This window comes from Bombyx mori, chromosome 3 (assembly GCF_030269925.1).
Source record: "Bombyx mori chromosome 3, ASM3026992v2".
NCBI lineage: Eukaryota > Metazoa > Arthropoda > Insecta > Lepidoptera > Bombycidae > Bombyx > Bombyx mori.
In genome coordinates, this window is record NC_085109.1 from 7,220,085 (window position 1) to 7,244,063 (window position 23,979).

General features: G+C 35.1%; 4 protein-coding genes and 1 long non-coding RNA gene across 8 annotated transcripts; 3 read left to right on the plus strand and 2 right to left on the minus strand.

Moving 5' to 3' along the window:
- Nucleotides 1-1,367: 1,367 nt before the first annotated feature.
- Nucleotides 1,368-4,006, plus strand: LOC101741544 (myotrophin). The gene is made up of 4 exons (XM_004931744.3): nucleotides 1,368-1,570; nucleotides 1,840-1,950; nucleotides 2,042-2,125; nucleotides 3,543-4,006. The coding sequence occupies exons 1-4, from the start codon at nucleotides 1,502-1,504 to the stop codon at nucleotides 3,627-3,629; spliced, it is 351 nt and encodes a 116-aa protein (XP_004931801.1). The 5' UTR covers nucleotides 1,368-1,501; the 3' UTR covers nucleotides 3,630-4,006.
- On the minus strand, nucleotides 2,160-5,992 carry LOC119628361 (group XIIA secretory phospholipase A2). 4 transcript variants are annotated; one of them, XR_002431392.3, is made up of 6 exons: nucleotides 5,664-5,992; nucleotides 5,353-5,598; nucleotides 5,147-5,278; nucleotides 3,144-3,217; nucleotides 2,607-2,787; nucleotides 2,160-2,321 (listed from the first exon to the last, which is right to left on the minus strand). XR_002431392.3 is itself a non-coding variant. In XM_021351612.3 (5 exons), the coding sequence occupies exons 1-5, from the start codon at nucleotides 5,935-5,937 to the stop codon at nucleotides 2,745-2,747; spliced, it is 759 nt and encodes a 252-aa protein (XP_021207287.1). In that variant the 5' UTR covers nucleotides 5,938-5,992; the 3' UTR covers nucleotides 2,328-2,744. The 4 variants fall into 4 exon arrangements, 3 of the variants coding, with proteins under 3 accessions (XP_004931802.2, XP_021207287.1, XP_021207285.1); XM_021351612.3 differs by lacking the exon at nucleotides 2,160-2,321 and having other exon boundaries at nucleotides 2,328-2,777; XM_021351610.3 differs by lacking the exon at nucleotides 2,160-2,321 and having other exon boundaries at nucleotides 2,328-2,787.
- A 1,457-nt stretch (nucleotides 5,993-7,449) lies between these two features.
- On the minus strand, nucleotides 7,450-9,306 carry LOC134201258 (uncharacterized). The gene is made up of 2 exons (XR_009976463.1): nucleotides 9,086-9,306; nucleotides 7,450-7,529 (listed from the first exon to the last, which is right to left on the minus strand). It is a non-coding gene; the product is annotated as an uncharacterized LOC134201258 (long non-coding RNA).
- A 3,181-nt stretch (nucleotides 9,307-12,487) lies between these two features.
- On the plus strand, nucleotides 12,488-15,306 carry RpL13A (ribosomal protein L13A). The gene is given in 6 exon segments (NM_001043691.1): nucleotides 12,488-12,523; nucleotides 12,848-12,978; nucleotides 13,217-13,326; nucleotides 13,883-14,028; nucleotides 14,634-14,756; nucleotides 15,181-15,306. Coding segments are annotated over 6 exon segments (615 nt in total). The 5' UTR covers nucleotides 12,488-12,502; the 3' UTR covers nucleotides 15,265-15,306.
- A 6,007-nt stretch (nucleotides 15,307-21,313) lies between these two features.
- Nucleotides 21,314-23,301, plus strand: LOC101741404 (trichohyalin). The gene is made up of 2 exons (XM_004931743.5): nucleotides 21,314-22,977; nucleotides 23,062-23,301. Exons 1-2 carry the CDS (start codon nucleotides 21,461-21,463, stop codon nucleotides 23,114-23,116), a joined length of 1,572 nt encoding a protein of 523 aa, XP_004931800.3. The 5' UTR covers nucleotides 21,314-21,460; the 3' UTR covers nucleotides 23,117-23,301.
- The last annotated feature ends 678 nt before the right edge of the window (nucleotides 23,302-23,979 follow it).

Here is a 23,979-nt window from a genome sequence, read left to right on the forward strand (position 1 = left end):
GATTCTGCGAAGCACTGCTCTTACTAGGGTCAGTGTTAGCAACACTCCCGGTTTGAGCCCCGTGAGCTCACCTAAGCGTCAAGGAGAAGCTGAAATAGCCTCTCAAGGCTATCAGCATAGCTAGGAAAAAGTAAAAGTCCCCTCTTCATACGCAACATTGATATTGCAAGCTGTTTCTGAAGCGTTAGTTCGGCGTCGGAACTCGTATTCAAAAATTTATACTATAACCCCTATTACTGTAGTCCCCGGTCACGAGAAGCTATTTATAAACACACGTTCTGGGGCTCACAACCTGTGGATCAAATAAAAAAAAAATGATTTTTATTTTTGTTATAGATACCTGTAGGTATACCTACAATAAATTTCTTAACATATTAATTATTACTGTCGCCCGACGATTCCGAGTATTCTATTTCTGAATCAGTAACTTAAATAACAAAAGTGTCTATCTATAATTTCATCAATTTTGCCATAAAAGTTGTTTTCTTCCTTGGTGACGTGCCCCACAACGTTTCCATCTTTCAGCAGTAATCTGCTGGCTAGTTTTATATACATATGTCCTTTTTTTCAGGCAGTAGTAGAATTATTTTCAAGACGCTTTGAATGATATGATGCATTTCCATTACCAACTCAAATTTTTCTCCAAGTTTAGGTAGCATCGTTTCAAACTATTGTTCGAAATGCGTAGAGTTCAATGACTCGTGCTTAAAGCTTGTACTTATGACTCGATGTGTTGGATATTTAATCTTATATAATAAGCGCGGTGCTAGAGGTTAAGCTATTTAAGACACTACATTTATTTTATCAATGTAATAGTTGCTTCTGGTTTAAACACATAAAATTTGTAATTTATTGACCATTTAGTATCAATAAAAGAATACAAAACTAAGTTTAAACAAATGAAATCAAATCGGTAGACGTAAATAGCTACGTCGAAATACTTGCTTCGTCCGTATTTGTATAAAAATCCTTAAATAATCAATAAATTTCCATAACTTTACAGAGAGGCTACTGCATTTGGTTGCATCTTAAATCATCATTTATTATTTCGTCTCATGATTTAATTTATTAAATTTCACACTATTTCTATTTTGGGTAAAACTAATTTCTTGTGTGTAGTCTGATACCTTCAGCTTTCAAGTTTAATTGTGTGTAATAATAGTAACAAAATCGCTAGACGTAACTTCTCGGGATTTTCCAAAAAGTCCAGTAATTGTCTCAGTAAATAATCACCATTTTACTGACACTTTATTTCATCTCATTTCATTTAATTTCATTCAAATTAATTAATGTCTCAAATTATTCACCTTCATCAAAAAATACAAAAGATTAGGCTGTATGGTGTGATAGCTTCGGCTTTCCAGTTGGAAAAATGAAATTACTACTATGTCACTAATTTAAAAAAAAATGTCAAAATCTGACAAAAACGCCATTTCTTCCATTGTATTGTATTCGATTTAAAAAAGTGATAAACTTAAAAAGGATTAAAAAGTACATCATCATGAGCGAATTAGTTTGGGGAATCAAAAACGGGGATATAGACCAAGTAAAGGACATTATTGAAAATAAGGTAGGCAGTGTACATCATAATTTTACATTATTCATTATTTGCGTAAACATACGAAACCGCTAGCATTGTATTGTTGGCAAGAGAAAGTATTCTTGCACTCGAGAATGTAATTACAAACAACAAAATGTCCCAAAATTATCCTTGCTTCATTATACTTCTTTGTACTTACCATTGTACGACCATTTTTACAGATTTAGATAATATGCAATTATGATACTAATATCATGCCTTAATAAATGATTTAATGTCGTGCAATAATATTATTTTAGAAAATAGACGTGAATGCTTCTATAGATGGAAGAGTTCCATTACACTATGCAGCAGACTATGGACAAACAACGGTCTTGAACTATTTACTGAACAAAGGGGCTGATCCAAATGTAAGCATAGATTAACCATAAACCAGAATGATTGATTTGTAACATACAAATAACTATTTTACCTGTAGACACTTAATTTGGTAATTGACAGGTTGTTGATAAACATGGAATATCAGTTCTATTAGCTGCAATATGGGAAGGCCACACTGACTGTGTCAAAACATTACTCAAGAATGTAAGTATGTTCGCAGTTTAAATAATACATAGAATTGTGATATTAATAATTTAATAATTAACAATTACAGAGCTTTAAAAATAATTAACCCTTTTACTGCTACATAGATCACTGGCACCCTACATGGGGCAGATAAGCAATTATGTCAATTTCTGTCTTCGATCTTCTTACTAAGCGCTATAATATCTAGTAGACTCTGCGAAAGATAAATCAGAAGAAAATGAGAATGAATCTATTTTTAAAAGACCTAAAAGTTCAATTCATTAAAAACAAAAGAAAGCAAAGTTAGGCAATCGAGGTGCTAAATAATAGAAATCGACATAATTACTTTAATGTGGCCACTGAAGGCACTGGTGACCTACACGACAGTCAAAGGGGTAAATAATATCATGTAATTATAATTAAAAAAAAAAAAATTTAAGGCCATTGTGACATAAAGGTTTAAGATTCCTATTGCATTAGTGTTGAATTGTGACTGTACCATTGTTGGAATCCAGCAGCTGGGTAACAATTTTTCTAATGTGCTGTACACATTCATCTCATTGTCTCATGTGTCGCTTGTTTGCTCTCGTCTCGTAGAAGCTTGACACGAGACCACACCATGTACACACTTGTTGTATCAATTGAACTTCAAATTCTCTTTGGAATGGACCTAGAAGAAACTGATGCAGTTGACGGACAACTAAATGAATGAGCGTGTACAGGCATGCTCTGGTTTTCATCTCAAGACTCCCTGAGACCCTTGGACTAGAGCGTAAAAACTGACACGTTTCCGAGAGCCACGAGCTGAGACAAGGGTGCCATGAACACACTCGTCCTTATTCTGTCTCGTGGTGTCCCGACAAACATGTACAGTTGGCATAATGAATTACATACTCAACATATATTCACAAATGACTTCCATTATTAAGGAATAACATTGTTTAATAAAACAAGCTCACAAATCATCTTGAGTCATTATGATTTGTACTTTGAATTAAGTCATAGTTAACTTAAGGTGAACACCAAGAGGACTCACCTGCTGGATTCCATCATGTTGCCTGATGTGATGGTCATGGAAACTACTTTGCTGAATCCAGAGCCAGTAGTCTTCTAGGGACACAGGCATTATTATCATCAAAGTGAGCACTTTACTGAAAGGGTTTCTGGTTGTGCTACTGAATATGTGCTCTAAATTCACTCAGCAGTTTTTGATCATGGACATATTGTGCAATAAAAAGAAATCTAGAAAACTTTTTAAATTTGTAACAAATGTAGACTGTATAAATAAAAATAATAAGAAGAAAAGTTGGATAAGGCTATAAAGATAGGATAATTGTTATTACAAATGGATGAAGGAAGAAGAGGATCTAAAGCATAAAGAAATTCTCCAAATTCTCTTAAATTAACTAATTACAAATTGTTTGCTTGCTTGCAGGGAGCTTCTAAGAATGGTAAAACCCCAGATGGCACCCCATACCTTGAAGCTGCTGAAAAAGATGAAATCAAAGAACTCTTGACGTGAATGACTATACTGGAACTTTTATCATCTCACTAATAAACTTACTTTGTTATGCTAAGGTATAGATTCATACAAAAATTCAACAATATATTTTTTTAAAGCTTCTAATTATAATAAATCAATTATTTTTGTATGCTCAAAGGTATGATGGTTTGAAAGAAATTTATTTTTGATTATGCATCCATAAAGTAGTTTTTGGCATCTTAAATATATTATAGAGCAAACCCCTTAAAGTTAGAGCTGCAAAAATATTAACAACAAAATTTAAGCCCCATAAAATTATTATACTTTTAGTAATTAAATTATTTAATAAACTCATTGGGATATTCCAGTTAATTATGATGTAGTGTTCTCACCAAATAAAAAGCGAAAAATTAAAAGTTAATTTTATTTAAAAATCTCTTGTATCTCTAGGGGTCTCTTTGGGTGTATACAAATGTGAAACCAATACATTATGAAATACTAGCTGACCCGGCATACTTCGTGGTGCCTCAATCGATAAATAAAAGACCTAAACTTTATTTAATTCCGAGAGCGAGAATTTTCATATTTATCTACCTTTTAAACCTTCTCTAGACTTCCACAAGTAATTCAAGACCAAAATTAGTCAAATCAGTTCAGCCGTTCTCGAGTTTTAGCGAGACTAACGAACAGCAATTCATTTTTATATATATAGATAATCAACAGTTTGTACCAATAATGTACCTGATAACATAAAATGATATGTGCTCTTATTTCATTGACATGAAGAGGAAATTTGTGATTTTTTTTATGACATACCTACTTATTTCTCTTTACTGCTTTACTGTCTGCTCCATACTATCTAGTTGTTTCCCAGTAGTGTAACAGCATAATTTCAATCACACTACTGGCAGTGACATTTCAATGTGCTTTGGTTTGCAATCAGCCAATTAGAAGTGTTAGAATATGTAAGAGGAGATTTAAAATAAGCCATTTACTGACCACATATGCAGTTGGTATACTCATTTAAGTTATAGATGAAGTATGATGATTTTTAAGATCTTAATATTTATCAATTCCACATTTATTTTGTTTATTATCTATGTGGTGTTAAGTGTTTGGCAGTAATGCAATAACCTACCCTGTATAGTGATATTAGACTTTACATAAAGTGCACAGATACTTTTCTTCAATCAACCAATGAAAAGGGCAGCTACATAGCACCATAATCCTTGTCTAAAATAACAAAGTACGCACTCCACTTACTTTAAAATGTATCTGTTCAGGACTTTGGATTATAAAATAAATTAATAAAAAAATTATAACATAAGATTAGTAAATGATGTAGACTAGACAAAGTGATTCAAGGGACATATATGGTGAATATATATATACCGATGACACCACATATATTAAAAATATAATAAAACAATACACCAAAATTTGAAATGAATTCTAACACTAACATCTGTGCTAGTTCTTCTTCTTTGGCTTCAAATGATAGTACGACAACAAATAAATAGTTTTAACTAACAATAATCACAAACACTACAATTCACCATTTCCTGAATATTTCTTGTACTTGGTATTCTTGTCTGGACAGTAACAAGCATTCTTCTGTGCATCCAAATATGATTTACATCCTAATGTAAGTGTTCCTGTAAATAGCAATTTAGCTGCACCTTTACAACCTAAAAGTTTTAAATTCCTTAGATTAATTTTTAAAAGAAAGTAACCACACACAACTTTTCAGATCACAACATACCTTTAGTGATAGTCTCACCAGCAATGTTCACAGATTTATATGAATTGCAGTAATTATAGAGACATCTCTTAAACTCTAGGTCACATACTTCTTTTCCGCTGTTGCATGTGTCGTAACAAATATCATGAGCATCACAGCATTTTGTCATCTCATTTAATGGTAAGTATTCCGATGATATTTCAAATCCCAATGAACCACATCCATCAGATTTCGGTATATGATTTCGGTTTCTAACTGGCTTTTGGCCTGAAATAATTACACCATTAACTTTTTGTTGTTTACATAAATAAGCCAAAGGATTAAAAAATTACCTCCTGGACAAGTAAATATACATTCTTCTTCTACGGCTGCATCGAATACATCATGTAAAGATTTAAATTTCTCGGCAACAGTAATAACATTACGAAACATATCTCCAAAAACTGATTCTGCGGATAGAACAGCATCTTTCAAATTTCTTAGCATATTAGATCCAATACCAGTATACGCGTAAGCTGCAAACGTCAATAAATAAATACATATTTTCTTGTATGGTATCTCCATTGTATAATTTAATAACAAATCCGCATAAATCACATATTGCATCGAAGAATATCCGTATTTAAATTTATTGTCATTTTAATATATATTTTTAAAGGATTTTATGACTTGGTAGTTAAGACCTTTAGGTCATATCTTATTTTAATTAATATTCTTAATTTTATGAAAAATGATAATATGGAATTAAATATAATCTCAGTAAAAAGGTGGTCATTAACTGAGACTTTTTCAGTGGACTTTTTGGAGGATCCCGAGAAGTTACGACCATCGGCTTTGTTTCATTCTCCCACATTTGTGCACTTTCACAGATATTAAAAAGTTAATAAACCACCGTTATAACACATTTAAACCTGAATAAACACTAAATAGACAAAATAAAACAAATCACACAATTTTACTCCTCGCGTTCCCGCCAAAATACCTCAATCCTGTGCACTGCAAATGTACTTAATTTAATTATAATCTGTGGTCATAGTAATTGTATTGTCTATGGTCACGACTGTATGGGCTTAGATCCCCTTGCCTTTCCTAATAAGGAAAAATTGTACCAAAAACAAAATCTATGGTCATAGATAATACAATAGACATAGACCTAATAAAGAATTCAAATCTGTGATTTAATCATTTACTGTTTTGTATGTATAACAGTATGTATATAGTAATATATTATTATATCGATTTGTAATTGTGTATGTCTTTTAATAACTCTGCAAGTGGCGGCGGGCGGAATGAAGAATCGGACTCAATTTTCACACCACTGAGTTGATTATCCAATACTAATCTGTCAAGCAAGAAGTTTTGACCGTCAAAAATAAGATGCTCCAAGGTGCCTTCTTTGTATGGAGGGCAGGGGTAAGGAGAACCGTCTCTTAAGGGAGAAGCTTGAAAAAGTGTCCCTCTTCAGCACTAAACATTTAAAAAATTCCCCACAATGGCGCTAGCATAGGCACAGGGTATGATATGAATTGAGCAGTTGTTAAGCGATTGAAGTATGCTGAGTTAGGAAATTTAATATATTTAATGACTAGAGTAGTTAGTGACAGTGTAATATACAAGACCTCACATGTTGACGTAATCCAAACTAATTTTGTTAATAACCTAAATGTATTGCTGTGGTAAAACGTGAAGACATCGATTGCATTTTCTTATCAGCTTTAAATAATATACTTTTTGTGATTTTTTAGTGCTTACAGTTCTTTCGTCCTTTTTTTTCTCTGTCTTATTCCAATAACTTTCAGCGCCTTTTTTAAAATTCACCCGCTTGCTACTGTAGTGCTACCCTTATTTAGCAGATTTTAACGGACACTTTTTCACACACAGAGGCGGTTCTCCTTACCTCTACCCTCCATACTTCTTTGGATCCATAGAGTGTACATAGATTGTTTGTATTAATGCCAAGTCTAGCAAAGTACGACGGTGCAGTATTATGGCCAAAGCGCAATCAAGTTATCGTGGTGATAAAGTCTCGACTGGCTATCTATATAACGTGACTATTCACGTCCCTCAATATCGAAACTGATATCTAGTGACGGCGTTAATGCTAACATCAAAATAAAATTTCATTATTCATCATTTCAAATAAAAGTTCATTTTATTTTTAAATAGGTACATTTGACCAAATATAAATCACTTATACTCTGAAATGAAATAAAATAAAGTTCATTTATTCGAAATCCATTGGAATTAAATTGAATGAAACAAGATGAAATAAAATAATGTTGCAATATCTGTGGTATGGGTGGAAATTTCGGTTCTTCACTGTTTTTTTTTATTGCTTAGATTGGTGGACGAGCTCACAGCCCATCTGGTGTTAAGTGGTTACTAGAGCCCATGGACATCTACAACGTAAATGCGCCACCCACCTTGAGATATAAGTTCTAAGATCTCAGTATAGTTACAACGGCTGCTCCACCCTTCAAACCGAAACGCATTACTGCTTCACGGCAGAAATAGGCAGGGCGGTGGTACCTACCCGCGCGGACTCACAAGAGGTCCTACCACCAGTTTGGTTTTTTGGAATAACTCAAAAAACTATATCCAGCTACTTTCATTTCTCACAGTAGTGCACTTTTACAGATTTAAACGTTTAATAACCCACCATTTATCCTGAAGCAACATCAAATTCACAATATAAACATTTCACACAGCTACATTCCTAACGTTTCGGCGAAAAACCCAATAGTCGCTTAAATTTTTTATACCGTTCTAGTTATGTCATGTGTCGTCAAATGGCAGAAACAGATTTAATAGTAAATATCAACTGGGAACAAAACAATGTGTTTTGTGTACCACATACCTCTCAGAGATACCTCTATACTTTTTTATTTTTGTTTTGTCCATATTTACATAATTATACACCCATTCAAAGAGTATACAAACTCGCACAAATGTTTGCCCAAAGTAGAAATCGAACCCACAACCCTCGGCACACATGTCAGGGGCGCTGACTACTGCACCACCGAATCAGTCAGGCAGTCGGATATCAAAATAACTAGTACTATCGAGAATGCTCAAGAAGCGTTAGGTCGGTCCGAGTAACGCCATCTAATATCAAATAGTGGAAACAGATATCGAAGCGACTAGTACTACTGGAAATGTTCTGGAAAATTGTAAGCATGTCATGTTGACTACAGTTGCAAAGACGACATGAAGCTGCCATTAGAGCAGGGAGCCGATTCCTAGGCAGTGGAATTCGCCCCGAGGCCCACTCCATACCCCCGCAAAGAAGCACGACGACCCCTGTTGTCATGAAGGGAGTTAGTAGCTTAATCAGTTATATCAAAAGCGAAACAGCGATGAATCACCTAATGCGAAGCGAAAGCGAATTGGGAATTGTATCTACCTTGAGTGTGGTAGTAATTAATTGAGTTTTAATTAGTATTTTGGTGTGGGTTATTATTTATCCAGAGCCTCAGCGTGGAGTTTGAATTTTGCTATGTACTCATTGTAAATGAATAGTTTTCAAATTTATTTTTCCACTAGGATAACTCCCCAGATATTTCCCAAAAACCAAAATAGCGGATACAAAACCATTTCAATTAAGATATCACCAGACCTAATAAAAGCTAGGTGAGCAACACCTATCACAATCTATGTCTTGACTTAATTCATATCAAACTAATAGTATTTATTTTGATTTTAGAGAGACGTGGATAGTTAAAAAAAATTTAATCTTATGCCTTATTACAAATACCTTTTCTGAAGTGACGGATAGTTTAAAGTTTTCGTGGTCACAGATGAGTGATTGATAATAATTCGCCCAAAATTCAAATGATAATGATTAACGCTTTAATTCTCCCTATTAATCATTTTACTTAGTAGGTACCCTTGACTACTTTTCCTTTATAAATTAACATATGTCGAAGCTATTAAATAAATAGATCAATCTACCTATTTTGTCTAGTGAGTATTACAAGCTCAGAGTTTAAGATTATGGTGCACTTGCAAAGGTGAATGAAGTTAGCTCCTCAAAAATTTTTTTTTTCCTATTTTCTACTTATTTTCTATTAATTCGTTTGTTCATCATTTGTTCTTGATTGTTTACTATTAATAATTGTTTGTTCTGCTATTATTTATTTTTAAAAAATATTTAAAAATATACCTATAAGTTAGCCCCTCTAATGCAATTTTTTAATATTTTTTCATCCTTAATGACTCGTAAATATTCATTTTCGATTGTTCTTATATAAAACACGTTTGTTCTTTTTCGAAATTACTCGTTTTTTTTTTTTTTTTTTTATTAATTTTGCTTGAGATACAGGTTTTATCACCTAGTTCAAGCACAGATGCACATTATGCTTGTGTTTCTACTTCTATGTTAATAATAATAATAATAAATAATGATAATAATAATTAACTATTTGTATTAGTTGAATAAATGTATGCAAAATATGTGTACTGCGCATGCGTCAACTATAATGCCTAAACTTTCTACGCGGTTTTAATCGTGAAAAAAAATTAAATAAATATAAGTCGTGAAGGAGCAACTAATTGGTATACAGTTTAATTAAAAAAATTAAAAAGTAAATAAATGAAATAATGTGCATTGGCGCAAAGTTAGACTAAATACATTTTTTCCATCCTCCTACCTATCGTTATGAAGGTATAAAAAAGATAGGTTATGACTCAAATATATCACTTCGATAAAGCGGCACGACACGAGAACCCTCTCATCGTGGCTCCCGGTAACTACCATAGACCTATATAGTAGGGACACGACATATTGTTCTATACGTACTATTGCTTATATAAATAGCACCCATTTTGAAGGCACACACATAAACATATATCTATCTCGTTCTTACTCAGCACTTTAACTCGCAAGAAAACAATATAACAGTATTTCAGTGCGTACATAAAATGAAACATGAATATACGTAAATGTCTCCGTCTCCGTCTAATGAGGCCGAAAATCCGCCATGTTTAGCGCGCCAAATGTCATTGTCACGTCAGTTCGGCCGTCTGTTTTGGGTTGTACATTATTTATTGACTTTGATATCGATTTAATATGATTGCTTATATAAAATTTCTAATTTTATCATGCTTAAAACATACAAAAATAATAATTAAAACATATTTTATAGGATCTCAAGAAAGTCGATGCCCCAAAACTATTATCTATATATATTTAAATTCATTATGGAGCCCTCATCCGAAAAATCGGACACCATTTTTCGGTCGGAATCATTGATCATGACACTAATCATAAATACCTCTTTAAAATATGTCATCAAAACATATTTAGACATTCTGTTTAGATATTTCGGGAAAAAGGCTACCGACAAAATCTCTTCGGAACTATTTAAATAAAATAGTTTTATTCCGCAGTGAGTAAAACACTATTGTGAACTCGTTAAATATTTAATAATTGAGTTAATTTAGAGAGGAAGTCACAAGGAATGACGTTTGTAATTTTATTAACGAATAAATGTTCTGTAGGTGTTTTTTTTTTTCACGCGGTCCCTTGATAAGTTTAAAATTTGAATCACTCTCAAGCGAAAGTGATTCAAATGGTGCGGCGCACCTTCCTTGGGGTGCGCTGCGGTAATATGTTACGGACTTTAGAGTCAGCAAAACAATTAAAATAGATTGTAATAGTCTAAGAAAAACACGTACTTAAAATACGATAACATTTAGCATGCTAGAAATGGGCTGATGGCTTTGAACTACGCCATATCTTTATGTTTTGCGACAAACGACAACTTTATAAAATCAGTGTAGCAATTTTTAAAAATCATCATATCGTTTACTTGGCAAATTCGAAGGACGAACTTGTCTTAGATTTCACCCATCTAAATCATATCATATTTGCACATAACAATATACCTACTTACTTCCCATTAAAGTATAAATTCTACAAATAAATAATACTCAACAATACTTAAAATAAAATGAGCCAAGAACGTTTATCGATAAAACCTGATAACATTGAAATCTTTTGTACAGCACTAAAGCCGCCATGTTTTGTGGCCAGATGACGTCACAGTGGCACGAAATTTTGGTTGACGTTTCATTTCCATAGGTTTCCTACTTCATTGGTAACTACATTCCCGATCCTGCGGACAGAATGGAAAGCAGTCGACGTCGCCCAAAACACGTCATCTCGGATCCTCCCGATCCACTAACGGTGCTTTTAGGTACTTCAAGCACCGGTCACCGTTCTCGTCGAACCCGTCGCTTGCGACGAAGGGCTCGACGAGTAAATTAACTCTCAGACACAGCCCACTGAGTTTCTCGCCGGATCTTCTCAGTGGGTCGCGTTTCCGATCCGGTGGTAGATTCTGCACACTTTCAACATATAACCTATAAAAAAAATATTAAAATGTTATTTTACTAATGTTAGGAATATAATTTCGACTGTGTAAAAAAGTTATTATAATGTATACCTACATTATCTCTTGAAAGATAAATAATGAACATATTTACTTATATGTTTATATTACTTAAGTGAACTCTTAACCTATCTTTTTTATACCTTCATAACGATTGGTAAGATGGAAAAAATGTATTTGGTCTAACTTTACGCGAATGCACATTATTTTATTTATTTTATTTTAATTTTTTTAATTAAACTGTATACCAATTAATTGATCCTTCAGGATTTATAATTGTTTTTTTTTTCACGATTATAACCGTGTAGAAAGTTTAGGCAATTTAGGCATTATAGTTGACGCATGCGCAGTACACATATTTTGCATACATTTATTCAACTAATACAAATAGTTTATTAAACAAAAAATGAGTAATTTCGAAAGAGAACAAATGTATTTTATATAAGAACAATCGACAATGAATATTTACGAGTCATTATGGATGAAAAAATATTAAAAATTGCAATCGAGGGGCTAACTTGTAGATATATTTTTAATAATTTTTTTATAATAAGTAAATGCAGAACAAACAATTATTAACAGTGAACAATCAAGAACAAATGATGAACAAACGAATTAATAGAAAATAAGTAGAAAACAGGAAAAAAAAATTTTTTTGAGGGGCTAACTTCATTCACCTCACTTGCAATGCCTTTGTCGTCGTTTCTCTCTCTGGCAACACAAAAGATCCGGTAGCCATATTGTTTTAAAAAGATATTCTTTTCCGTTTCGTTGTGAAAATGACGGGCTTTAGCAATAAGGTGAGAAGAAAAAATGCGATTTCCACACAAAAATTCTCATCAATTAGTCCGAAATATTATTTAGTTAACGTTTATGTGTCGAATGAAATGTTTTAGTTATGGTTCATCGTTGAAAAACGTTTTAATAGAGTCGACCGCATCCACCAAGACACGTGCGTGTTATTTTCACCGACTCGAATAAAATTTTATTGGTTCTGTTTTAAATAGTGATTCAATTTGCAATAAAGGTTCAAACAGATATAAAGAAGCTCCACAGAAGATTTAAAAAATTGAGGTTATATGTTACATTTTGTGGACAACTCTTAAACTTGGGCCATATTTCAGGCCATAGTGATCGATGGCCGTGGTCATCTGCTGGGCCGTCTGGCGGCAGTCATCGCCAAGGTCCTTCTCGAAGGGAACAAAGTTGTTGTGGTTCGCTGCGAACAAATCAACATCTCTGGCAACTTCTTTAGGTAAGCAATACATAAAATGTTAGAGAACATCGGATGTTGTGTTGTAATAGAGACTATATCCCTTAATCTTTCAAATTAATACTGTTTTGCATACAACTAGAAAATGATGATTGAAAGGGTAATTTGCGACTGAATGATTTAAACGTGTGTTGCTAATTGATAAAAAAATTCCTGAATCTTAATAGTAACAATTACACTTACTTTGGGTTGAATGTAAATAATATAAGTACAATTTCAGGAACAAACTCAAGCTTATGTCATTCCTGCGTAAGAGGTGCAACGTGAATCCTGCTCGTGGACCTTTCCATTTTAGAGCTCCATCTAAGATTCTATGGAAGACTGTAAGAGGTATATTTTCATGTTAAATATTAACAATAATAGGGAACAAATCACGCACGGTCACTCAGTCCCTACTTAAATTCCATTCTCTTTCAAGTATTAAGTGGTTATTGGAGCCCATAAAAATCACACGTGAATAATATAATAATAGAAACTGGGAACATGTCATCCATGGTCATCAGGCCCCAATTAGGATTCCCTATGTTATGAGTACCAGAAACTGACAAATTTACTTATATATATTTAAAAATATACATATATTGATAATATACACCTAGATAACAAACCGACTGATGTGGGAATTGAACACATGACCTTTGGTGCAACAGTCAGTTAACATATCTATACATCAAAAATAGTACTTATGTTAACCTTTTTTCATCTTGATCTTCTCGTAAACACTAAATTTGGTTCTAGTAACTAAATAGAACTGAACTAATGATTATTTATTACATTACCTACATTATATGATAAAAATGATCTAAGAAAACAATATGAATAAATTTTTTTTAAATAATATTTTTGTTGTCTAGAATAGTTTATGTAGCATAGTGTCTCGTTCTAGGCATGATCCCACACAAAACAGAGCGTGGCAAGAATGCTCTTAGGAGGCTACGTACATATGACGGGTGCCCTCCTCCCTTTGATAACCGTCGACGTGTTGTAGTGCCTGCTGCTCTACGTGTCTTCTGTCTGAAACCTGGCCGTAATGTAAGTAATAATTATTTCAATTCCCACAATGATGTACTTAAAACTGCAATCATTGTGGTGCTAATAAGAAGCAACAACATAATTATTAAATTTATTTTAATATTTGGCAAACTTGAATTTTTACTTTTTTTTTTAAATTTCAGCTAAGAGCTTTTTTCGTAGTCATTTGATTGAGAGTACTTGATCAAGTACCTTACTTACTAGTCTTAAATAGGATTTAGGCCAACAAGTGCAAGGCTGACTTTTTCACTGTGCTTGGTTACTTATATTATACAAGTTCAATTCTTTCTAGCTTCATTCCCAAGGCACTACTAAAGATTTCCTACATGCTTTTTATGAGAGATACTAAAACATCAAAGGTCAGCCATACACTCTTCAACGAAGAACTTTCAGATATAATTCGTGCCAATACATAGACTGTCTTTTGATAAGATATAGCATAATAATGAATCAATAGATAAACTTCTATGATGTTTGCACAAGGGTAATTTGCGACTGAATATAATATGTGTTGCAAAAATTTATTAACTGAGAAAATTAAGTTTCAGCATTAATATATTCAATTATCAAACATGTACTTATCTTACATGAACGTTTTATTTCAGTACTGTCATGTAGGCAGACTGTCCCATGAAATTGGATGGAAATACCGTGATGTTGTTCGTAAGCTTGAAGACAAGAGGAAGGGCAAGGCTGTTAAGAGAGTTGCCTATGAAAAGAAACTTAAGGTAAGTGATTAATACAGCCAATAATATTTAAAACTGCTTTTATTGTCTAATATTGTGTTTGCTATTTTCATTTTATTATGTCTGCTGTTCCAAATACTACAGTTTACTTATGGACATTTCCCAGACAATAATAAAATAAAGATAATAAATACAAGATCAAACTGGAGTATTGTTTTTAATTATGTCTATAACTAGACACATTAAATCAATTTAAGTGAAGAAAACTCCACTTATAGCATAAAAATGTGAAGTTATATAAATTGATTAAAAAATATATCTGTAAGAATTATTAAATGTGATGATCATTTTAACTTACCTACATTATTTGAGGTTTATGAAAATAAAATTTAACTGATTTATTAACTACAACATTAAAAATGTTTTGTAATAAATTTGATTGTAATTGATTGTTTGTTTTCTGCAGAGGATCACCAAGGATGCTGGTGAGAAGGTGTCGAAGGCGACAACACCATTCACTACCATCATCCAATCCTATGGATACAATTAGGACTAAGAAATTATAACAAAAATAAACCTTTTGGTTGCCAAAGTTGTTGTTTTACTATGGATAGCAGACAAAACTCACTATGTAAACTTATCCTGATATTAGCATAACATATTAATACTGCATCTACTGATTGAAAAAGCAGCCCGACTTTTTTATAAATCTAAGTGAAGGTCTGCGATATAATACGCTTGCAGCTGAGAGCAGCAAGGCCAGTGCTTGGCAGAATCTAACACCGAATCATGTTGACCCCCAGAAGGTTGGCGAGAAACTCTGTGGGTCGTGTATATGGGTTAGTTCGTCGATTATGAGTTCGACGAAGACGAGGCCCGGTGTTTGAAGTGTCCAAAAGCACCGCGAGCGGATCTGGGCTGTCGCTTCCGATTATAGTAACTAAAGTAATGCACTGCCTTTGCACTTAATACTATTATAATGAGAAAATGCACTGGGAAGTTCATTACCACCTATTGCGTTACATTACGGGTCTACGAAATATGTATTTACAAAACCGACACAAGGGGAATGGCCACTCTCCATAATGTGCTGGGCCCAAGATAAACATCAAATATTACCATAAAAATTGAGTGTTTCAAATTCTGACATGTATTGGATATCTAAAAAATGTATTGAAATTGGCGCAACTATTAAAGAAAATTAAAAAATAAAGTTCGTTTTCAGGTTATTTTTCTATATGAATAAGTGTCGAATTGTGAGAAACTTTAAGAACATTTCTTAATGTTCAATTTATTGATTATGATAGAGGTGTTCCTAATGTATTTTTATTACCATTGTGGTTGCGACTTGGACACGGCGGAGCACACGCTCGTTGCCTGCCCCGCATGGGAGGGGTGGCGCCGTGTCCTTGTCGCAAAAATAGGAAACGACTTGTCGTTGCCGAGTGTTGTGGCATCGATGCTCGGCAACGACGAGTCGTGGAAGGCGATGCTCGACTTCTGCGAGTGCACCATCTCGCAGAAGGAGGCGGCGGGGCGCGTGAGAGACGCACAAGCCCGCCGCCGTCGAGCGGGGGCCAGGGAGGCGGATCTCGCCCTAGCCCTGGCCCTCTTAAGTGTTTCGGGTCCCCCTCATATGTCGGTCTGGGGCCCGGCGAAGGGGGCCTAAGAAGACGACGTGCAAGCTGCTCTGCACACGCAAGAGCATCCGGGTGATGGAAGGCCGGCTATCCTCGACCCACGCTGGTTCTGACCAAGCGGGGTATTTCGTAGGATAACCTATTCAAACCGGCGCCATCTAGGCGGGCTTCGGACAGCCTGCCGACCGAGAGGGCTGGTGGTCGTGGCGCCGACGATCGCTGGCCCGGCGTCCCGAGGGGGAGGGTGATGGGAGAGATGTGCTCCGCACTAAACGCTTCACTCTCCTCCCCTTGCCTTTTCATGAGTTCTGTCTCATGCGAGGGTTGGACGTTGGTTGTTGAGCGACAGGAGGTTTTAGTCGGTTCGACTCCGACATGCCCCACCCTCCATCCCCAGTGGAGGGTGGGAGTCCGGCGATTTCCTACTGACAAAAAAAAAAAATGTATTTTTATCCAATTGTAGTTATTTGAGTATAAAAAATAAAAAAAACATGCTACTTTAAATATCTATATTTTCTTCATCTTCATACACAATTAGTAAATCATCTAAAAATTATGGTCTTAGATGGGTGGACGAGATCACAGCCCATGTGGTGTTAAGTGGTTACTGGAGCCCATAGACACTTACAACGTAACTAAATAAAATAATTGCACCACCCACCATCCACCTTGAGATATAAGTTCTAAGGTCTCAGTATAGTTACAACGGCTGCCCCACCCTTCAAGCCAAAACGCATTACTGCTTCACGGCAGAAATAGGCGGGGTGGTGGTGGTACCTACCCGTGCGGACTCACAAGAGGTCCTACCACCACCTATATTTGGCTGGCAATATTTTGCCTGCATCAAAATCAAAAACCTTATTTTTTCAAAAGGTCCTTTTTAATACGCTTTTATTAGCTTCAGACGTATCGTATGTTAGTATGTAACGGAATCTTTGAACATGATTTTGACCCCCTTCAAAACGTCGGATTAACTCGAAATTTGATATACTTATTAAGGACCGATGACAATTCAATATTTAAAAAAATCTATATGAAATAAATAATAGTTTAAAAAAACAAAAACATACATTTAGAAAATTCGACAAAAAAATGAAAAATAAATACTAGTTTAAGAAAACTAAAAAAATACGCGTTTATAGAAAATCCCGTAGCGTGGGATGCTTTTCAGGATATTATCAAAATACTCATATCTGTTCATAAATATTTATAGCTACTGATACCATGCACCCCACGGTTTTTTTACAATAAAAATCATTTTTTCTTACACTATTTTTAACTCAAATTTATTAAGATTTATTTTATATTTTTTAGTGGAATTTTCTATTAAAGCGTATTTTTTTAGTTTTTCTAAGCTAATTTTTTTTGTAAACTACTTATTGTATATCGTAGTGGCGCTCATTTGAAAGTAAATGCATATTTATTTATGCCAAAATTAATGTACTAAGAATTTTTTCTCTAGTCTATTGTCCACTTTTGGCCTGAAATCGGTATTCCCCTTCATGCGTAAGTTTTCATTTACTTTAGTATTGTTCCAGCTTCAGGAGCCAGTCCTCTTACAATTTTTTCAAACAATGGGGTCTTTGAGTCGCGCCTGGTCAGTCATATCTTAGCTTTCGGGAGAATTCTTATTTTTTTGTTACTGTCGAAGTCAACCGAGCTCACTGCATGTCTGATGTTAATTAGTTGGCATCTTCCAATAGGTTACGTGTAGTAATGCTATCAAATAGTAAAGGATTGAGGAGAGCACCAAACAATGAAGCTAATCGAATTATAGTCACGGAAATTCTATTAAAATATCAAGGATAACTTTATGTCGCGAATCATATTAAGTTCCAGTTTGAGGGTAGAATAAGTCTTTCTCATCATCTGGTCATCTGGCTCGAAACTAGGATTTCCAGATGGAAATCAGAGGCTGACATACCTACATACAATTACAACATACATTAAATTACAATTATAATAGCTTTGTAGGCCGTTCGTAAGTGGTTACCATCATTGGGAAAAAACCTACGTAAAATAAACTTGTATGACGACGCAATCTGTTGATTCGGCTTGAATTAAGTAGAAACTATGGCTCACGGGTTCGTTGATCCGAGCAACAGGTGCTTTAATTTTGTGTTTTATTGCTGGTTTTTTTTAGTAAGGTAATGTATTTTTCATGAAACTATCGTTTCATTTAGCTGTGCTAACATTATGGAGCATAATGCTAATAAAACGTTTTAAAAATATGATTTTTTTTAGTCAGGATCGATTGTTTTTCCGTCCCATCATCAAAGGTGTCATTAGTACTATCGTCTTTCTTCGTTTTCGGAAGCGGTATCCTAACACCGAGTATTATGCCAATCTATTGCCAATCGGTATTTACTGTATTGTGAGTTCGCATGGGTAAATACCACTACCCTGCCCAATTATGCCGTGATACAGTCAGGCGATTTTGGAACGAAGTTCCTTATGGGACGATGCGGATGGGTACCCTAACCGGGAAAAAACGTCCGTAACGTAAGTTTTTTTTTTAAAGAAGGGTAACCACTATACCACACTATTGAGAGTTCGACCTCATGTACCAAGGTGGGTGATGTCTTTCATAGTGTGATGTCTATGAGCCGCATAAAATAAAGAGCTTTGTTTTTTGCCCGTCTGTATAGATAATTATTAAAAATGTCTCAAAATAAGTATATAAATAGATACCATATTATCCTAGTTTAGCGTAGATAAAAGGAAATAAATTTACGGTTTCCATTTTGTGCTCCACTGGATTTCATCAGATAATAATTTAAACGATGAGACAAATCTCCTTGTGCAGCTGTGACCACCGATAATGTTAACGCTTCGACTTACTTAAGTAGTAGCGTGAACCATTTTGATACTTTCGAAAACCAAACTGTTATCACGTAACTTATAAGTTCAAGATTTTTAAGTAGGTATCCAAAAAACAAAATTTGTTCATCGTGTAGATTTCGGAAAAATACTTTTTAAGCAAATGCACGTTACAATCAAAACAATATTCGCAAACAGATTGTAATGTTCACATTTGTAGAGAACTTACAAAGCTTGATAGTGTGTGTTAAGGGTTTCCAGAAGTTGTGTGTGACTGCAATCGTTCCAGAAAATCGTCATAAGCTCTGGTGTGATGACAGAAACGAGACAACGTAAGCATTTTGATATATTCTTTAGAATACTTACCATGGAATGAAAGGATCACCACACAGATTTTAAGCGGTCCATGATTGGCTTGGCTTATCGAATTAGTATAACAACAACAACAGTCATCGCTAAGGTACTGGATGGTGTAATTGATATTCAGTTACGAAGACACGTAAAGCTGCATGATGCCCAGTTCGGCTTTCGACCTGGACTCTCAACTCAAACGGCTATACTGAATCTCAAGCACACCGTCCAGTACTACACAGACAGAGGCACTCCTGTCTACGCCTGTTTTTTAGACTTATAGCGTTTGATCTGGTGGCGTATGACAGGTTGTGGCATAAGTTGTCGATGATACAGACTTGCCTCATGAGTTTATTTCTCTCTTGAAATACTGGTATGGTAATCAGAGCAACTTTGTGAAGTGGTCGGGGTCGCAGTCGGATATGTATAGGCTGGATTGTGGGGTAAGACAGAGTGGCTTGTCATCGCCAAGCCTTTTTAACTTATACATTGACCGCCTGATTCGTGGGCTCAGCAATTCCAATTTCGGCTCTTCCACTGATGGTGTATTTGTTAATAATATCACTTATGCAGACGATATGGTGTTGCTGAGCCCATCGATCAGGGCTCTCAGAAAGCTAATTAGGATATGCGAGCGTTATGCGGAGGAACATGGGCTCACATATAATGCCATTAAAAGCGAACTGATGGTATTTAAATCAGGCAGAAAAACCTACGAAACTATCCCATCAGTCACACTCAACGGCAGTGTCTTTAAGCAAGTATCGCAATTCAAGTATCTGGGTCACTGGGTCACTGAGACGCATGCAGACGATGTAGACATGGACAGGGAGCGCAGGGCGTTGTCAATAAGGGGTAATATGCTGGCCCGCAGGTTCGCGCGGTGTACTGTAGAGGTGAAAGCTACTCTTTTCAGAGCATACTGCCAGTCTTTTTACACGTGCAGCTTAAGGATTAAGTATACCAAGAAATCCTACAACACACTGCGTGTCCAGTATAATAACGCTTTCAGGGCGCTGATGTGGCTGCCGCGTCATTGCGGTGCGTTGGGGATGTTTGCGGATGCGCGAATAAAGCTTCGCAGCAATCATTCGTAAACGAGTTGCTTCCCTGATTCGCCGCGTGCGGGTCAGTCGCAACAAGTACGGCTGTTCGCCTCGCGGATGGATCTGGACTGCCCAATAATGCAACACTGGACACGTGTGCATGTTGAGCACTCTGGATCCAAACCAGCCTTTAGGTTAAGGTAGTTTTGATGTTAATTTTGAGTTTTTGTTTTATTATTATTGTTTGATTTTTTGTTTTTTATTATTATTATTGCTTTTGTTTTATTCCAAGATTGTAGTTATTATTTTTATTTAATTCTGGTATAAATGAAATGTTAATGAATGTAATATGGATGCAAAGTCTGAAGTAAATGAAATAAATGAAAATAAATGAAATATACGCAGTCTAATTGGCGTTTGGGATAATTGCGTAAATATGATGGATCTGGGATCAAGATCAAAGAATGGATCAAGGATAAATCCGCGTTTATTAAAGCATTCTTTGAACAGAATTTAACTACCCATCACTTGATTCTGTTGAGAGCTTCTAGTATTATAGAAGTAAATTTTGTGCATCGTGATTTTATCGTAATTGGTACTCAAATTACGTATTAACCAAATCAATGCTTAAGATTTATGTTTAAGATTACCTATGTATTAAACTAAATTATAAAATTCAAGGATCTAGATATTTATAGAAAGCTCGAATAGTATCGTCGTGTGGGCTGTTGGAAATTGAATGCGTTCTAGCGTTTAATAAGGTTCGATCGCTGAAGCTTCGAAAGAGTATAAAAATGAGAGTTCTCAGCATGATACATCACTTCAGAAGAAGCCTTCACCAGTACCACATCGCAAAGGAAAACCCCAAAACACAGAGCATACAGTTACTATGCATAACTGGCGTTTATTACTGGCGTTTGTCGCGATACTTCAGCCTATTTTGTCGTTCACAGAACGAAGTCTTGTTAATGGACGACAAGAGTGTTGTGGTCGGCAACCACCAGCTTTACTTCAACAAAGCAAGCGGTCTTTAGATGGTACCCACGCTAACATTCGAGAAATATCCGAAAATCGTTCATTAAAGGATCGAGCGACAACTCACATACGTGACATCCGTCGTTATATCGTACAGAATAGAAACCAACTGAATCGACAGCTTGTTGAAGACTTCAGAAACAATAGAAGCAAACAAAATACTCGCCAGTTTTCTGTCGATTCTCTTGTGAGGGCTGAGCTAAGGGTTGAAAGACATCGACAAAGGTCGAATGGAATTAATGATCGACGCGTATTAAGGGAAGTCACAGAACGAGATGTAAGATTTTACAGAAGCATTGAACGTAATAACAAAAATCTTGAAGTTCGCAGGGAAACCGTTTCTAAATCTTTACAACAATATGAAACAGATAATGTGGCTGCATCACGTACGTCCCGGCGTTATATCCCTAATGAGAGAACAATTTCCACTCGAAGGTACTCAATGGAAATTCGAACTCAGGCATTGGCCAAAGAAAGACGTGACGTCCATAAAAGAGATAGAGACAACTTAGCCCGTGATCAATCAGATTTTCGAAGCGTTCGAAAATCAACTGAACGTAAAAATACTGAAAGCAGAAAACTTTCTGAATCACAAAACAGACTTCTAGATGGTATGATCTCGGAACGCTTCGAGTTTTTCAGATTTACCACAGTTAATAGAGATGATAACAGGCGTTCGACTTTACTAGAAAGAAGAATGACCGACATTCAAAGAACTCGTCCTGCTAATGAACCACAATCAGCACGTAGAATTTTAGAAGACAAACGGACGGCACGTCAAGACAGACATAGCGAAAGAGCTTTTACCAGAGATTTCAAAACCACTGTAACACGTAGGACTGAATCTACGCGAAAAGGAAATGAACTTATACGAGAAAAACTAGTCCGTAGAGATTCTGATGGAAGCCGACGATCACGAATTTTCTCGGTGCGGCGTGAAATTAACAGCGACGAAACAATTTCGAAATTTATTCCTTCACGAATACTGAGCCGTGAAGAAAGACAACAAATGAAGGTCCGTCGAATTGAATTTAGGCATTTAGACTTTGCCGATCGTAGGAGCGATTCTGAAACTCTCTTTGATAATCGCAGTTCGAGACGTGAGATTAGAAATAAGCTTACTGAAGGTATTCGTGTCGGGGACGTATCACGTAATCGAATGGCGGTCAGAAACGGTCGGAATTATTTCTTCAGCGGTGGAGATTCCGAAACTCATTCCCGGGAAAGGTCAACAATCCAAAAAGAAATTCCGATAGAAACGAACGCCTATATAAATTGGCAAACTATATTATACACCTTGCAAGGAATTTACTTGTGCGGAATTCTCATGCAGATGTTCAACGATAATGGACAGGAAAATAAAAAAATTATGTAAGTGTATTAAGTTTTTAAATTATTTATTTATTTTAAATTTTGAATACACATAAATAAATTTCTGTTTTCTTCATATTACAGGAAGACGCGTTGGTGGTCCTCTACTTCTATGCCGAAACTGATTAAATTGGAGTAACTTATTAGTAACTTGTTATAAAATGAAAGTATTTGAAATATTATGCTTAATGTCACGTATTCTTCATTAGATATTTCAATTATTGTATAGTCTCTATTTAACTATTTGCTTTATTCAAGATAGACTTTTCCTGTTAAATATTTATAATTATATATACTAGTAAATATATGTAACGAGTTAAATTATTCCGTTTTTAATTTAAAAACAAAAGAAACCTAAGGTTTTATACCCGGAAAACTTCTTAAGCATTAGTTGACGTGATGGGTGAAAGTTCGCGCAATGGTACAAGTTCACGTGTAAAAACATTATTTACTCGGTGTCATAATGCTATTAAGGTATTAAAAACAACAGATGTATTTATTTATATATTGATTAGAACGTCAACAAAAAATATAGGTTGTATAATTGTAATAAATTAATCTTGGGGTAAAATAGATATACTTTCTATTAGGTCAAAACTAGAGCTGGTGCCAGGTCTTGGTTCAGCAGAAGTGGAGCTGGTACTTGTCATTGTTTCTTCGTTATCATAATCTTGACCATCATCATCATCACTGTTTTCATCACCCGAGTCGGTATCGTCGTGATAAGTCGACATAGGGCGCATCGGTGTAAACTATCGGTCTTCTTTCTTGTCTATATTCGTAGTAATCGTATCTTATTTTCTTCAATTACCAGTTTCCGATTATTTCCTGTTTTTTCCATCTGAAGCCTAGCTCTTTCATAATTCGTCGTAAACTTCGTTCCGAGCCAGTAAAATTTATATCTTCTTTAAAAATTTCGAAGCCTTTCTACGGTACGGAGTTTCGCTGCTTGTTATGTGGCTATTATGAATACATCTCTTTATTACAAATTGATCAAAACTA